This window comes from Numida meleagris, unplaced genomic scaffold (assembly GCF_002078875.1).
Source record: "Numida meleagris isolate 19003 breed g44 Domestic line unplaced genomic scaffold, NumMel1.0 unplaced_Scaffold193, whole genome shotgun sequence".
Lineage (NCBI taxonomy): Eukaryota > Metazoa > Chordata > Aves > Galliformes > Numididae > Numida > Numida meleagris.
In genome coordinates this window covers 46,952-64,175 of record NW_018363728.1, presented here as the reverse complement: position 1 = coordinate 64,175, position 17,224 = coordinate 46,952, and the positions used below count along the sequence as shown (strand labels likewise).

Sequence of the window (17,224 nt, the reverse complement as noted above, 5' to 3'; positions counted from 1 at the left end):
TCACAAGCATCTGTCTGTCTACAACACCTGCCACAACCACAAATCAGTAACTTGTTATCCTTCCAGAGGCAACCTTGGGCTTTTTGACTTTAATCTCTTCTAAGAGTGCAGCATTTAGGTTACATAAGCGAAGAGGGTCTTCAGAAGAGAGGAGGATATTTGAACTTACATAATCACTATTAATATTGGCACCTCAAGAAGGATCATGGTATCAATATACTAAGTCAATTATAAATACAAAAAAAAAAGCAAGTTACATTAACAAGAACAATAAGTTATGAAAGTAAGTGCCAGTATTTTCCAGATGAATTCTCAAACCAGCCATGTCTCCTTGTTGCAATCAGTATCACAAAACCTCTAAATTAGCTTGCTCTCATATCCCATGTTCCCTGATGATTCAAACTGCAAATATTTGACCTATCTGCTGACACATTTATTTTCTTAATGACATCTTAAAAAAAAAAATACATTCTAACTAACAAAGTCATTATCTCTTGCAATAAGCAAAAACTAAAATCATTTGGTCACATATCCTACAATCAAAGTATCTGGGTATATGAAAAATGTGTGCATGTTTTACATGTCAACTCAAATTCCTTAAATAACAAAACATTATACTTCAATTATGTTTTCACACAATCGATTTTAATAGTTTTATATTTACTAGATACTAGATACATTTAATTAAAAATTTAATACAAGTTACTATTGAATGAAAAGCTTTTTTGACATTAATGTAGTATCCGCAAGACATACATATATATTTGTATTCCGTGATTATATTCTAAATGTTATTTACAGATGTTGCATGGTGCACATCTTTGCAAAACAGATGTTTGAATTAACACTCCAGAGGGAATCACAAATATTTCAAGGATTAATCATCAGAAAAGATGAGAAAAAAGAACAAGCCAATTTACCATTTCTTGTGTCTCATCAGTAGCAAGGCTATATGAATGGCAAATCCATCTGGTAGAGTACACGTATCTTCCATACCTTAACTAAAATACTGTGTAGTACTGTGTATTTATTAAGCACTAGACAGAATCTTGGTTAGAGGTTTGTTGTTGTTGTTGTTTATTTTTAAGACTGACAGACACAAAGAATGTTATTAGGTTAGATATAAGGGACTGAGGCACTGGAACAGGTTGCCCAGAGAGGTGGTAGATATCCCATCCTTGGAGACATTCAAGGTCAGGCTGGATGGGGCTTCTGAGCAACCTGATCTAGTTGTGCTGTCCCTGTTCATTGCAGGGGAGTTGGACTAAGTGGCCTTCAGAGGTCCCTTCCAACTCTAAGGATTTCATGATTCTATGTTACAATTCTGCGATCAATAATCAGTAATCACTCTCTGGACACACAGAAAGAAACAACAGGCATTCCAGTCTGGGCAGCATTTAAAAACTATTTCCTATCAAAGTTAAATGTGATATCCAGCACTGCCAGAATAAGAATATGCACAACGCTTACAGAATTGCAAGAGGAAGCTCTCAGAATATTCAGTCAACAGTTTGGGAAGTTCAAAATTCCAAAAGAAAAGTAATAAAGTACAAGAAAAGCAGCTTTGTAGCTACTCATTGCTAATTTTATTAGCTTTGATATTAAATTTGTTTATGTTGTTTGCTGCTTTGAAGCTGTAATGCACTGAGGCTGACAGGGGAATACATAAAATAATCATTCGCTTGCTAATGTTGCTCCAATGAAAACCAGCTGACTGCAACAAATACTGGAGCATCAAGTATACTAGAGGTACTCTGCAAAACTCTCACATATAAAACTTATATCCTGCTAATATTTCTTGAATATTATTCTCTCCATCAAGAATTTCTATCATCTGTTTACTCGCTCATTAGACAGATGCCTCCTCCTGGGACATAAAGAGAGGCACCCGCTCAAGAGATGGAGTGCAGAAAAATTCCAAGGAGCAGCAGTGAAGAACTAGCTGGCAAGAAAAACTAACAACGGTTCAGAGAGAAGGCAGGGAATGGGGCTGTGTCTTGGCAGAGAAAATTGACAGAACTGTTGAACAGAAAGGTTGTGTGCTAGCCCTTGTACACTTAAGAATTTTGAAAGAGAAAGCTGGGGCAAATGGACCACCATCTTGATCTGTAATACAGAAGATAGCCAGAGTGTTGGCTAGGCCAGGAACACCTGCTTATTACCTGCAACAGTACAGATTTCTGCTATACTCTCTCACAAGTGAACACAGAACTGTGTGCAGCTCTATTCATGCGCTTATTTAAACTGTGCAGCAAAAGTCAGACCTACTTTATATCACTGAGGATGCCCTTCCTATAACATGAGACTCCCTTCAGATGAACGAGCAATGGTATATGTACTCTTTTACACGTGGAAATGAAAAATCTGGGTTTTGCTTAGTTTTTAATACTGAATTTTTTTTTACACTTTTGTGAATACAAGACCTTCTCAGCAGATTTACTCAGTATCTGCAAATTTAAGTAGCTAAACTGAAAAGGCACTGTAGGAATCTGCAACCTCTAGTTAAGCCAGGATCACACATTCTTCATTTGAAAGGCAACGCTGATAACATAGCAGGACATTTCTGTAAGAATGGGTTAAATAAATTATGCACTTGGCATACAGACAATAATGACAGAAAAATATTTTTCATTTAACTGATCCAACTTTGGAAAGTTTTGGCAGTCAGAGCAAACTTGCAAAAGAAATTATAAACGAAGCTTCATCCTTGCTTAGAATGTCTCCTGATTCTGGCTTACCTAGTAAGCGCACTGCTCTCTCCCCTTCTTTATACGTGTGTTTGAAGTGAATTATGGGAACAGAAGGTTCTCAGAAAGGCCTGGTTACATTTTTAGTCCAGGTTCACTCTCACTGCAATTTGAGTCTTAGGAAGTTTTACATAGGTTGTTAAGAAACATTTTCAGTGGTAAGATTTATGACCCTCATGGTACTTAACATTTATCTTCCCTACAACAAATTCTTTCTTCTCAAAAGCATGCTTTCAGCTCTGTCTCATCTCTTAAGTATTTTGCCTACAACAAAATCAGAACACTTTATCCTTTAAAGTGTATGATTTTAGTCACTTTTTTCCAGGAAAAAAAAAAGATAATGCTGGGGGGGATGGAGAAAACATTAACGTTTGTTAATTTTAAAGACTTGCACAAGGATTTATGTTAAAATCTCTACAAACTCAGTTACATATAACTCAGCTATATATTTAGCAGTTTAATCCTCTCCTCTTATTTTTTTAAGTTCTGGCCATCAGCTTTAACCACACTGCTGTAGTGCCTACAAGAAATTTTCATTATAGTTTTAGCAAACTGTTCTCTTTTCATAGATACTGCTCAAAGTACAAAGCATTAAAGAAAACTGCTGCAGTGGCTCACTTTGTTCATCCACCCTTCGCAATGTACTGGCAAGTTTTCTTGAAGTGCTTAAATCCTTAAATCATATCCTTTTCTTTCCAAATTGTATCTAAATGAATTTGGTGAGTACTTGACTTACAACTTCACTTAACAGTTCTCATTTCAGCATCATTCCTACTGCAGATTTCCTCTGTGGGCTTTCCACAGTAAGTCCTTTTCTACAAGAGACCTAGTGGGCATGTGTCAACTGAATATTTATGAAATACGGGTTTATTATGTAGTGAAATGAGATAATCTAGCTTGTCAGAAAGCCAAGACACTTCACCTCCAGACTCTTGAGAGAAATAGGAAGAATAAAATAGTAATCTATTTATTACTTTGAATGTCATCAGAATTTTTGAAGAAAATGAGTAAAAGAATCCTCAGAAAAATTGCAATACCACTTAAATATTGCATAAAGAGCATCTTTTCCATTGTTCTATGCTTGTGCCTCAGATACATTCATACTCGTATATTCACACCACTTTAGAAAAGCACCTGCTTAATTACATGTTTGTGCAAGCAATGAAGACTACAACAACATGAAGAAAGCAAAAATTTTAATTTGCAAGCAACATCAGAATACATCAAATCTAAGTTAGTCCTGTCTTGCACAATGTTATTGTGTAACCTCCATGTATCTTAAGATTTCAAATAGTTGAGAATAAGCTTAGAAAAAAAAATTTTATGGACCTTTATCACTGGAAGTCTTTCAGAAATAGCTTTTCTCATGCGACACCTATCAAAAATTAATTTGAAATTTGGAAGTGAACACTAAACAAACATGCACATCATTCAGTTATGTACCTTACTAAGTTTTTCCATGTCTTGACAGTATCCTGCTGCCTTTTTCTGCTCTTTGGTCACCTCTGAAACAAGCCTCATGATAGTTTCTCTACTAGCCCTGGATTCCATTTCATGGCCATTGATATCTTCTTGAAGAGCAGCAACCTGAGCTTTTAGTGACAGATTTTCTTTACGTATTTCACAAACCTAGAGAGAGAATTCAAAAATTGGTAACTTTGTTAAAGCACTTAGCAATGATGTTTACTTATCACACTACAGCTCCTAATCATCCTAATACAGGCACGGTGTTTCCAAGGCCCCTATGTCAGATTTATAATTTCATTGTTCTACTATTCCTCTGTAAAAAAGCAAAAAAAGTATTGAGACCCATATTTCCAACAGAAACCCACATCTTAGCGTGATGTGGTTCAGCTTCACTCCCATATAATCTGTATGAGCTAATAAAAGGTGGAGAGCTACTGACACTAGTATCTGTACTTGACATGAAGCAGGTCAGAAAACGAAAGCAGATCATATAACCATCTTCATGTGAAAAGCAGACTGTTTTAGTTTGGTTTGTTAAGATTTATGCCTCTCATTTGGAATAGGAAACTGAAAGCTGTATTTTAGGCTTGAAACATTTTAGGCAAAGGGAGATTTGAATTAGCAACAGCTATTTCTTCAGCATATTCAAGGGCAGGGCCAAATACCTAGTGGGCTGCAGTGCTGAACAACCGGCACCTTGGAGAAACGAGTAGTTCCAGCAAGATTCTGGGGCTATTTTGGTACATTATGCCATTTCCAAGAAGTGGAGTAGATGAGTGTGGGCACTTCAGTGAGCGCATATGGAAAAAAAATGTACCTTGACTGGTAGCTAAGTTTTCCTAACACACTGCAAAATAGACTTCTCAACTAGATCTATTAATACTTTTTTTTTTTTTTTTTTTTTTTGGGGGGGGGGGGGGGGAGAAGAGATTCAATATATACTTAAAAATCTCTGGTTATTTGATTTATTTAAAGCATGTAAGAGATATAACTTGATACAAATATCTTTGCCTCTGACGACAACTAGGCAAGTTTCATTACACTGTTACAATTAGAATATGCTTGTAATATTATGAGGGCAAGGACTGTAGTAAATCATTGTGACACATATTTAGATAGTCTTATTTTATTAAGTGTTCCTTATAGCCAGAACACTTATAGTACAAATCTAATGAAAGAAATTCTCAAAATACTTAGTGTGCTCCCAAGTGAAGAAAAATAGGGAGCAAGAGACTAAACAGAACATGGGAAAAATTAATAAAGCTAAGATAAATTGCCCTTCAACAGCATCTAAAAAAGTTGAAAGAGTACATAAATAATTTCCTTTCCTAAATGGAAACTTTGTTTTCAGAACTTCAGAAATATTCTCAAAGAAATAATATAGTTTTATGCTTACACTTCAAAACATCATATAGTGATTTACACCATTTCATTAAAGGGTACAATTAAGGTTGTCTTAGCAAGTGCCATTTCAGATATTTCTACTTAATGGTACGACAGCTTGAGATTAGTGTTAAAAACAAGCGGTAGAATTTACATGTCACCTAGTGATTTCCATTGTTAATGTTTTCACAAGAGCTTTCAACCGTATATTTAATCAAGGTTGTACTTAGGAACTACAGGCTGATACAATATTTTTCAGACAAGACCAAACTGAGTTCACTGAAGTCAATTAGTGCTCAGCACCTTTGAAAATCAGGCCAATATGAAAAACTTGTCTTAAGTAGTGACAGCACTCTGCAAACCATTAACACAAAAACTCCCGTCTTCATCACTTGCTTTATTTCTTTGATAACCAAATATCCCTCTATTAGTTCTCTATGATGGATGAATTTTCTTTGTCAAGCTATTTTTTAATTGAGCTAATTTAGTTACTCTTGTGTATATTCCCAAAACATAGTAAAAGATTTATTAAAATCTTGTCCATTTATATTATGAAAACTCTAGCCTACACATAATCACCTTTGACATTAAATGTTCCTGTGGTTTCTCTTTTTCTTTGATGTCTGTGTCCAAGAATTCAGAAAGCTGTGTGAGGAGCTCTTCATACTTTCTGCTCACCTTATAAGATTCTGTCTTGCTTTCTTCACACTCATTCAAATATTTACTAATCAGACAAAAAAAAAATCAGGATAAATGTTCTCTGAAACAGAATTCTAGGCAAACATATCCCAGGATGATTTCTGTACGAGCAAAATGAACTCTGAAAATTACATGTTATATAATTCTCTCTCTGTATTAATGCCAATAATTTTAGTTAGTTGCCTTAAGTGTGAACACTTCTTAATTATTGCCTTTGATTAGCATTTTCATGCATATTCTACAGTCCCAGCTGCATTCTTAGTACAGGATTTCATAAAACACATGAACCAGGTAGAATCAATGAACAGAGCCCTCACAATATTAGAAATGGAGGTTGCATGTAAAAGCTTAGAAAAACTAAGGGGAAGAGGTCGATAAATTATAGTAAAAATATGCTAAAAACTTCCCATCCCCCTCTAATGAAACTGACTGTGCTGTTCAAAAGAAAACAGGGGAAGCGTAGGACATCCAGAGTACTTCTGAGGGGAATTTCACTTGCAGAAGCAGAGACTGCCTGGCTTTACATACAGAATTCTGCAGTGTAATGTGGCCCACAAGTACGGGGCAAATAGGAAGTAAAGAGGGGGAAAAAATTCAGGCTGGATTCAGGCTAAAGAGATTCATTAAAGAAAGAAAATATCAATGGATTACCACAAGACTATGCCAAAAAGGCAGTTATTTGTCATCAATTTCATCACTTTCAAAAGATGCCTAACAAAAGATCCCACATGAAACACGTATCTGTCCTACTACTAAAGGCAGCAACATCAACAGCAAGTATCCATTTGTAAGTGTTCCCTGCAAGAAGAAACAGCCCACAGAGTGGCATAAATTTGTTTACATTCTTCCCATTGCCAGAGATGAGGACCAGCCTGGGAAACATGCATTACCACAGGCAGCACAGACAGCAAATGTGTAGATCTACATCTTGCTCGTGATGCTGTTAACACTGAATATTACTCCTGTAAAACTAGAAAAGACAATAACTAACATAAATAATCCCCCCCCCCCCCCAAAAAAAAAAAAAAGCTCAGAATTACAGTTTATGTAGTCCAAGTATCAACTTCTGTACCATTCTTATTAGAAGGAGGAACAGTTTATACACCTGGGACATCAGTCTCAGTATACCTGCCAACAGATCCTGCAGGAAAGAACTGCTATCAAGCTGTCCACAGCACTTGCTAATTCCAATAGCATTCAGAAATCACACCATACAACACAGAAACAACACTGACAACTTTCAGTTCAGATTCACTCTCCAGTTACACCCAAGAGAGAGAGATAATCAGTGGTAAAAGCACACTTAGAGCAAGAGACAAATCTATCAAGTTTCCAAATGAGAAACAAGGTAGGTACTTTCTACAGCACGGTCTTCACAAAGACTTGAACACCGGATTAAAGTGAGATGTGATATATCACAAAAAAGCTGACTAAAGCAAGCGTTTTACTGAACCTGTTAAGCACCTGTTTATGAGAGCACTGCACTAAGTTCTCAAGGCAGACATGTCAGCCATTTCTGGGCTCATCCTCCTATACTTCTGATTTCTTCCTCTCTAGGAAGAAACAGGCACAAAGCATCACTCCAAAGCAGTATGAGACACGTAAAGAAAATGCATGGTAGATGAAAACATACATTAACTGTCTATAGATAGCTGTAAAACCTTAAATTGGAGTCTTAGGAGGGAAATCAACACGATTGCTGTCAACATTTCTTCTAAAAATCTGCACTAGCTGAGGTGACTCACAGTTTCATAGCTGCTATGACAGCGTTATTGCTGCACCACAGCACCTACCACCTCACTGCGGTGACAGCCACTATTTGATCTCCATAAATGTTTCATCGGCATTGACGAATGTCAGGGGGCACCATTTTTTCCACATGGAGGAATTCAATGACACACCTTTGCTTCATCTGCACTTTCATGTCAGACACCATTTTGTCAGATTACCCCTCTGTTGCCATCTGTTACATAGCAACAAAATGTAACAGAATGTTGTCAGGAAGGTTCAACCTCTATGGCTATACCACCAACATCCACCTCTAACACTGTGAGCCAACATAATAAAATAGGAGGCATTACTTTCAGAGCAGGCCTCATATTAGAATATTATACTAGGCTGACTACCAAGCATGCAAATCCCATAAATCCAAGTACATCATCATCAAAACTATGACTGCTTCTAAAAATAAACAACCAGAAGTACAAAGCACATACTTGACAACTCTACAAATAACCTAATTATCTTCTGTACAGTCATAAAGGCGACAGCACCTAGAAAATAGGTATTCAGGTACAAAAAGAAGAACACAGCTCTTTCACAGTTTTGTTAGCTCTTCAGAACTAATGAGCAAAGAGAAGGGGAGGGGAAGAAAAAAAGCTCTTCACAGATCAGCTCTAAAAATACCTTGGCAATAGACCTGTTAAGTAGAAAAGTACCATTTTTAATAGAGAGCATGTACATCTTGGAAGCTGATCGCAAAATTCATTAAACATTTATGACTCTATCCCAAAGGTATATAATGCAAATGTGTATTTCATGTCTACTGGTTGATCTTCCCTTTTATCAGTGGTTTCCAATTAAAATCTTGAATATCTAATTATGAACAGCTACGTGTTAACCAAGGTTGTCAGAATAAGTAACTACAGTTCACTAAGTCAATACATTGACTGGAATTGAGTGGCACCATAAGTAGAGGATGAGAAAAAGCTTTGAAAGCATAGACTCACAATCAGTTTAATCCAACATGTTTGTTCCTTCTGGAAGAACAGACTCACCCTCCCCTTGACCCTTCCCTTTTGCCAGCAGTCCAGTGGTACACCAAGGAGTGCAGATAACAAGACTTGAGATTGGTAGAGCCAGAAATTAAGCTTTTTATTTTGTTCATTTTTCTCTTGGAGCAGACCTCTGGGACAGCCATGCAGCAACACAAATGGAAGTGATGGCACAAGTGACATGTGCGAAAGAGAGCAGCCAGCTAGAAGACAGGACCACACTGGGAGAGACAGAACAGGTTTATGCCACATAGAATTGACCCTATCACTGTAACAATAGGTTAGTTTTGACGCACAGTATTTTGACAGATTTCTCCTAGTGAGCAAGGCAAACAAGAGAAAAAAACACTTTAAAGAATCATAACAACCATATTCTTAGAGATTGTGATGTTTTCTACATTGCTAGAAGACATAATACAATTTTTGGCTTTACTATCTCCTTGTTTATATTGGAATTATATCTAAAGTCTTTGTCAATCAACGTTAGCACTCTTCAGGACGGTCATTTAGCAATTCAGCTGGTAATAAACAAGTGTACTGCACTGGATTTCTCTAGATACTAAAATAACTTAGTTATCCACTTCTAACTCATAAAGCCTAGAAGAGCTGTGCAAAATACTGATTTGGGAAACAAAGATGTCTGGTTAACTCTTTTCTAGCTCTTATGCAACATCCAGAAAGCAGGAAGAAAGTCAGACAAAGAAAGATAGCATTATTAAAAGATGAAGAAACATTAACATATTCCCTTCATGGTACATATACCTAAAGAGAAATACCATACCCTGGTATGGTGTAGGTAAGAATATACCATAATTTCATTACACTGTTCCTAACAGACAGCTTTATACAAAGGAAGGAATTCACTTGACACTGTTCTATTCCAGCTGTGACACAGATGAGGGGAAAGAGACCAGAGTGGCACAGCAATACCACTACTCATCACTATGTGGCCCATGCATCTGACAGGTAACATCTGCAAAAGACACCACATGATGAGGATAGGCCAGCACGCAAGGCTGTAGTTGCAGGCACTGCTCAACACAGCTGTGCTATGAAAGGCACTGAGTGTCTTTTTTCCTCAGTGCCACACTTGGAAACACCTGAATGAGGAAGCCATACCTATTGTTTCTGTTGCATCCAAACAGCCCTCCACGCTCATTTTTGTGAATACTGTGATTACAGCAAGCTGATTCATTTGATCATTTCTCCTCCGTAGGACACAATTCTTAAAGTCCCATTTCAGGTCTAACAACTCAAACCAAAATATAAATTTCAATACCTTCCATCACACTCTAGTACAACTGCTTTGCAAAGCAACACAACAGAATTCAGATCTGCAGTTAAGTCTGTCGACTACCTTATTTTCTGTTGATAATTGCAGCTTTTTGTCATCAAAAATCCTTATCTCTCATTAATCTTACGTAAGTCTGGCATTTTGCTCGTGAAGTTTCTCCTTCAGCTCCCAGTTTTCCTTCAGTGCCGCCTGAGCTGTCATGTCAGCCTGTTTTTTAGAAGCCACAAGCATGTTCAACTCTTCTTCTGTCTCCCGAACTCGGGTTTGCAAAGACAGGAGGAGAGATGCCTGTCTAGCATTGTTTTCCTTGTAGTTTTCAGCTTCAGACTTCAGCTCTTTAAAAGAGGTTTCTTTAGAGATCACTCTGGACCTGAGTTCAAGAAGCTATAAACAGAAAATGAGAAAACTCATTAAAAGGAAGAATAATATCATCCAGACTGAAAAATACAAACATTAAAATTTCAATAACATGACAAGAAACAAAAAACTTCTGGAGTAAAAGGTTCAGTCTTCTACCACTATGAGACTAAGTGGAAGGGGGTAACTATTTTCATATTACTAGAAAATACAACAGAAATAAAAAGTTGCTGTTGTGTCATATCATACAATTTCTTACATTAATCTCTGTCTGTAAGATAAGTCTATTAACAACTTCAGAATTTAGAAAATGCCCTTATTTAGTTCTCCTGCACAACCTTAACCCACCTCACCTATGCATATGCAATACAATGCAGTAATTAACACCATCATTCCCTCTTTTTTGCCTGTCTCCTAACTGCTCCCAGCTCTGGTGCACAATTCCACAATCTATAGTTGCAGAGAGCTGCAGTAACACTATCCTCTTTTATGAGGGCAGAGCCTTTTGATGACTTGCTGCATATTCAAAGGCAAAGATAATTTTTGAGAGTTGCGCTCTAAGGCAACATCTTCTCAGCTTCAGCAAATAGTTATTTTTTGGTTAGATAATTCAATGAACTGTAACTAACACAGAAACAGCAAGACAGCCTTTTAAGGAGGAAGAGAAAGATCACTGCCAAAAGTCAAGAATCTGTTCCAGAATGATGCTGGAGCTTCCCAGCACTTCATGGAGTTCATTTGTTTTTCTTTATCTTCCCATCTCTATTTTTGTTAGAATACCAGTTTCCATTGAACTATTTCTGCTATAAACTTCTCTAAATGATTGACCATCTGGCAGATGCACCACGCACATAAGATAACAGTTCAATTGTTTTACTTTGCTAAATTCAACACGTAATTTACAGTGAAAATTTTGCCACAAGAGGTGCTAAGAGTTGTTTCAGCTTTCCTGACAATTCCACTTATGAGCAGTAAGATATCACGTGAAGCATTTAGCTTCTACTGTATAAGAATAACATGCAAATAATGAAACCACATTAAATGCTCTTTCTGACATACTAGTTAAAATTTGTGGCAGAAAAAAAGAAGGCAGTGAATATTTAAGACGTTTAGCTGCGATATGGGAGGTCAAAAAATTCATACTTCTCCCAGAAGCTTCCAGTGTGAGCAAACCCAAGATGCTCAGAGTGAAATTCCAGCTGGTAAGGCAGCTGAACAGTTACTGCCTTTGGAGCTGACATAAGCCAGCACTGATTTTGAGAAGAGCAGCTTCATCCCTTCCCAGTCTCAAAGGCTTCACGTTCATAATCCACTCTCTTCTTTGCACAATCAGGAACAGTCATATGGCAATGAGGTGAAATATCAGGAAACTGATCCAACTGAAAAACAACCCAGAAGGAAAGGCTTCGTCTTTCTGCAGCATCAGCTCCCCAACCCAGCGCACCATAACACAACACAAACGTTTGTGCCAAAGCAAGAGATGGGGCAGTGTGGGGAAGGAAATGACCAGCTGAAGGAACAATAGGATTGCTTTGTTTGGCAGCTGGACCAAGTTATGGTAGCTTAAAGTGTTCATAACCTTAAAATTTCTCTGTGGTTCAACTCCTCATTTGCCAAATGTGCTATTTTTCACTCTGTCTATTGCCTCTGTGGTCAGTTCCAATAGCAGAAAAAAACCCCACCAAGAATAATCCCGTATCATGAATTTTAAGAGCATTCAGCATAACTGGGTTCTGACCTCAGCTGGGTCATGAAGGTCTTAAACAAGAATATGAACAGCTGCTTTCTTGCCTATTCTTGTGCTTTACAAGAACAGAGCTGAAGGAGTCTATAAATCAATCAGTCATGCTGGCAATAAAGTCATTCAAGATTTCCAGTAAAAAATTCTTTCTATGAGAACATGAAATCCTGTATGAGTTCTCAAACATGAAATGATCCTGGATAGCCATTAACTGTAGAGGATCTCTGGAGTAATTTCAGGATCAACAGGTCAAATTCAAGCTCAGCTGACCGACACTCACCCCTGTAGTTCTGACTGGACACTGTATTAATAACTCATTCTTTTATAGTATTGCACGTTCTTCTTGTTTTCCGTATTCAGCTAACTATAGAAAAATGTATTTTATTTCAGTGATACTCTTCTTTAAGGTTCAGGTGCTACACAAATAATATCTCAAAGAACTTTACAAGAGTGCAAGAGAAATATGTATTTGTAAAATTCACACACGTTTAAAGAGCTGGTTGGATGAACGTTCACATTTCTAAAGAGCTTCATGTATCTCTGTATACTTATGAATATATACACCTAAATCTATGTAAGTAAACAAACATATAAAACATTTCATTGCTCTTAGATGCAGGTGACTCAATTTTAAACTGTCCAATTCTTGCATTGTTGAATTGGATCAAATCAACCTAATTCAGTCATAGCTTAAAAAAATTAAGCATGAAAATATGGAAACTCCGTATCCTGTAGTAAATATGCTGAGAATCACCACCTACACAGCAGAGACAGCAGAGAAGGATGCATGTATTCTTCAGCCCCTCCAGTAACAGTCAGTTTCACTAGATCAAGCACAACTTTGCTGGCAATGTAAGCAATGGGAACTTTGGGAGCAGTAATTTGAACTAAGTGGAGAAATGGGTGAGGATGAGCAGTTATCTCTTAAGTCACTAGCAACAACAGGAGGACATCTACAAGAACTTTTCCACAAACCATTTCAAAACATTAATTTTCAGGTTTAATTACAAAATATTGTACTCAGTATTGTATGATGACAACTCATTCAAGTTGTTCAAATATAAACTCATAGTGAGTTCTTGAACACAGAAGCAAGTAGAGCAAAAAAAAAAAATCACACAAACCGTAATAAAGAAAAAAATGAAATATTGCAAGAAACAAAAAGTTTGTAATAAAACAAAGAATTTTTGTACTTTCCATAAACTTTCTATTCTCTGCAGAAAGATACTATAGAAAATGTTCAGATATGGAGAAGTATTTGAAGGTAGTTTTAAATATACCTCTGATTGGGCACAATCATACTTCACTGACAGTGCGGCTAGTTCACTCTGAGCAGTCTCTGCTGCAGCTCGATAGTGGTTCATCTGCTCTCTAGTGACAGGAATATCCAAAAGAAAGTGATCACAAGACTCCTGAGAAGATAGTGTGAAAACAAATCTATTAAACATTGCATTTTTAAACATTTCTGCTCCAATGCTGGAGTACATCAGCAGGGCCACTCACACGGTTGTTACATGATTAATATTTAAATTCAAAAAAGGTACTCTTGGTCAGAGAAAGGCCTTTCTGTTATTTACACGAGCCATCTACACTCTAAAGATCCCTCTACTACAAACCTCTCCCATTCTTCCTTTGACCCACGTCAGATTTCACCCAGAACACTGTTTGTCAAGAGAGTCCTCAAGCGTCTTATGCAAAGAGACACTTTGGTTTTCAGACTGCAGTTACTCCGCATGCTCTCTAATTTTTATGTTGGAAGAAATGGTGACAAAAAGCAAAGGGTATCAGTCTTCACCTCATGATTCTGCAGCTTTCAATCACATCTCACCTCGGTTGCTTCTCTACCAGATTGAAGAACCCATGCCTTCTCAAAGGCATAGTCAATCCTGGTTTTCTCAAAGTCACTTTTTGGCTTGCCCTGTTGTACTCTTACTTTTAGTTTGCCAAGGCTAAAGGGCCTTTTGGACTCCATCAAGTTTGGATATAACTTCAGGTTTCTGAACCATGTTGGTTTTTTCTCCCCAGCAATCACCATTACCATGCTGACTTCTCTTCATCCATTCTTAAACCCTTCTAATAGATGGCAAGCACTGGCTTAGTGCTCCCAGCACAGTCTCCTTCACGCCGCTTGCAAGACTACAATTCTTTTAGCTGTGCTTTTCAGATTCTTCTTACTACACTTTCTCATTTTTGTGTGGTTCTTCTAAAGCAGAGCACAAATGTGGTGGATTTCTCGGTCTTTGTTATTGGAATTTTTCAAGGTGTCTTGATAAGAGTTTAATTAGAACTTTTTTCAAATAATAGTGACTACAAAATGATGTAATTTAACATCTTGAGAACAGAAGTCTATTAGTTGATGCTAGGAGAATGCATGTTAGAAGACAGAAACAAGAGGTTTTTGTTCCATCAGCTCCCTCACAAGACAGAAACAAAACTGCAACCCTTACGCTTTCAGGTATGAATTCTAAAATGCAAATCTAACCCTTCACTGGTGAACACCAAGGAGCAACAGAAAATCCATGAGGGATTTGATTAAGAGTTCAGCCAAATGCTGTACTAAAGGGCAGGTGAAGCAGAGAAAAGCTAGACAGATCTGATTTATCGAGTGCCTCCAAAATCTGTGTCAGTTTAATCAGCACACAGAGGCACATACATACACACATATACACCTAAAAAAGCCATATTTTTCATTTGACTGCCATTCCTTAAAAACTTCGATTCTAAAGACTAGCAAACAAACAACTTTGAACAATTCACAAAAATGTTCAATTTAAAAAAAGAATTAGTGTTTCTGTTCAGTGGATTGTATAACAAGGTGCATTACTTATTGAAACAGAAGCAGAATTCGCTTGCTTTAGAACAAGAAAACTGACCATCACATGCCATTAGCTCTTTGCCTGAACTGTTTTCTAACAAACACAGCTTGTTTCCACTCTTGCACACTCTACAGACTCCATGAATGGAAAACAAACTAACCTGCAAACCATTTTAAGAATTATGGAGCTAAAGACAACTGCCTAAGGTCTCAGGAAAAGAAAACTCCTGGCTCAGTTCAGAACAGTCATTTTGATCTTTTTCCTTTCTTTTCTCTATTTTTTTCCTTAAACTTTGTTCTGCTGAAAAAGAGGTGGAAGAGAAAAATTTTATCCAGCAACCTGGAAATAATGTAGTTAAAGAGCCAAGCTTCCTGATTATCGCAACTGCACATTGATCAGAATGGAAATAAGGAGGTGGAGAATGCATAGCTCTCTTCTAACTGTAAGAAAACCAGTTCCCTGAAACAACATTTACAGAAAATGTGAAAAGTGCATATTCTACTGGCATAGCTAACTTCCCATTGACTGTGTAACAGTTGTCATGACTGACTGCTAGGAAATACACAAAATGCCAGCTGGTTGATATAATCAGCAGCTGTTGTTATCTGATTAATAGAACGCGTACCTAGCTGAAAACGACACACGTTAAATCTGAAAACCTGAAAACTGACAGTTAGAGCTTACAACTTATTAAAACATCACAGAAACTTCTGGACAGCATTTCAGGGTGTCTACTCAATACTGCACTTTCAACAAAGCTTTTCCAATCAGAAAAACAAATGAAACATCTAATAAAAAATATAAGTCAGCACCACATTTTCTTTCCTCCAGTTCTCAAGTACCGCAGCAGTCTTGAGAGCTTACATACTGTGGCCAGTAACATCTATTTCAACTTTACTGTCCTCTATGTCCCCTATGGAGTTACAGAGCTCTTCCTAAGAGCTCCCTGTCAGCAGTTTGCTCTCTTATACCAAGTAGAGTGTAGCTCGGATGCCTTTCCTTATCTCAGCTTTGGCAGTCTGCTGCCTGTGGAGATAGCCATGCGATGGCTTGATAAGAAAGTTCCACGTTCTCTAAGGTTTCATTAAACCTGGGGCACCCAGAGTTTACCAGAGGTTAATGGAGACTCTTGCACATATTATCTTGAAATTAAAGTGTGACATGTAGCCCTTCTGCTTCCTTCTACAGTAGCACTGATCTCCAGGCTGAGATAAATTGCAAGTTCAGCTCCTATCCATTCTAAACAGAAAAAAATGAAAGTTTTTTTTAAACAGGTGAACATCTAGTAAAATAACCCTCTATCAAGGAACACATACAAAAATCCCTGAGGAATAAAACAAAATTACTAGTTCAGACTGCAGCAGAAGATAAATTATTTTGGATTATTTATAATATTGTCAACTCTAATATTTCTTCACTTCAGTAGCAGTCACTGGGTAAAATCCATCAAGTTTAACCACATTAATCTCCTCAAAGATGCTCAGCCCTTTTCTTTCACGAAGGAGTTACCCCATTCATGTCAAGCCAAACTGATATATGCAGAACAGCTCATGGTCACACACAACAGGGTTCAGTCTCTGAGATGAAAGGGCTCCTAATTTTCTCAACACTTTATCATCATTCTGAGGGAGTAAGCAAGGCATGTACCATCTCTTTGCTACTTTGTCTTCTTTGTTGCCCTACCCCATTTCGTTTCACATTCTACAACCGGACGAAATTTTTCGAGGCAGAGTTTTGCTTCATTCTATAATAAAGCAGGGCTCCAGAACCATGGATGAAGCTTGCAGACAGTAACACTTTATATTATTTATAGAGTAGTATAAACACAATTACATGTATTAATGTAAATTTTCTTCTCTAAACAACCACAACCACTTCTGACTCTACAGAAAGGAGAAATATATCTCAAAAATGATTAAATAAAAAAAAAAATGCAGACCAAGGCT

At 37.2% G+C, this 17,224-nt stretch overlaps 1 protein-coding gene across 14 annotated transcripts in view; it reads right to left on the bottom strand.

Annotated features, from left to right (window-relative positions):
- LOC110390763 (coiled-coil domain-containing protein 170-like) overlaps positions 1-17,224 on the bottom strand; it is a 59,123-nt gene that overhangs the window by 23,401 nt on the left and 18,498 nt on the right. For all 14 annotated transcript variants that reach the window (XM_021382243.1, XM_021382240.1, XM_021382241.1 and 11 more), the window contains 4 exons: positions 13,743-13,874; positions 10,492-10,748; positions 6,177-6,321; positions 4,191-4,376 (listed from right to left, as the gene is read on the bottom strand). In XM_021382243.1, coding sequence (XP_021237918.1) covers positions 4,191-4,376; positions 6,177-6,321; positions 10,492-10,748; positions 13,743-13,874 — 720 coding nt within the window. The remainder of the gene's footprint in view (positions 1-4,190; positions 4,377-6,176; positions 6,322-10,491; positions 10,749-13,742; positions 13,875-17,224) is intronic.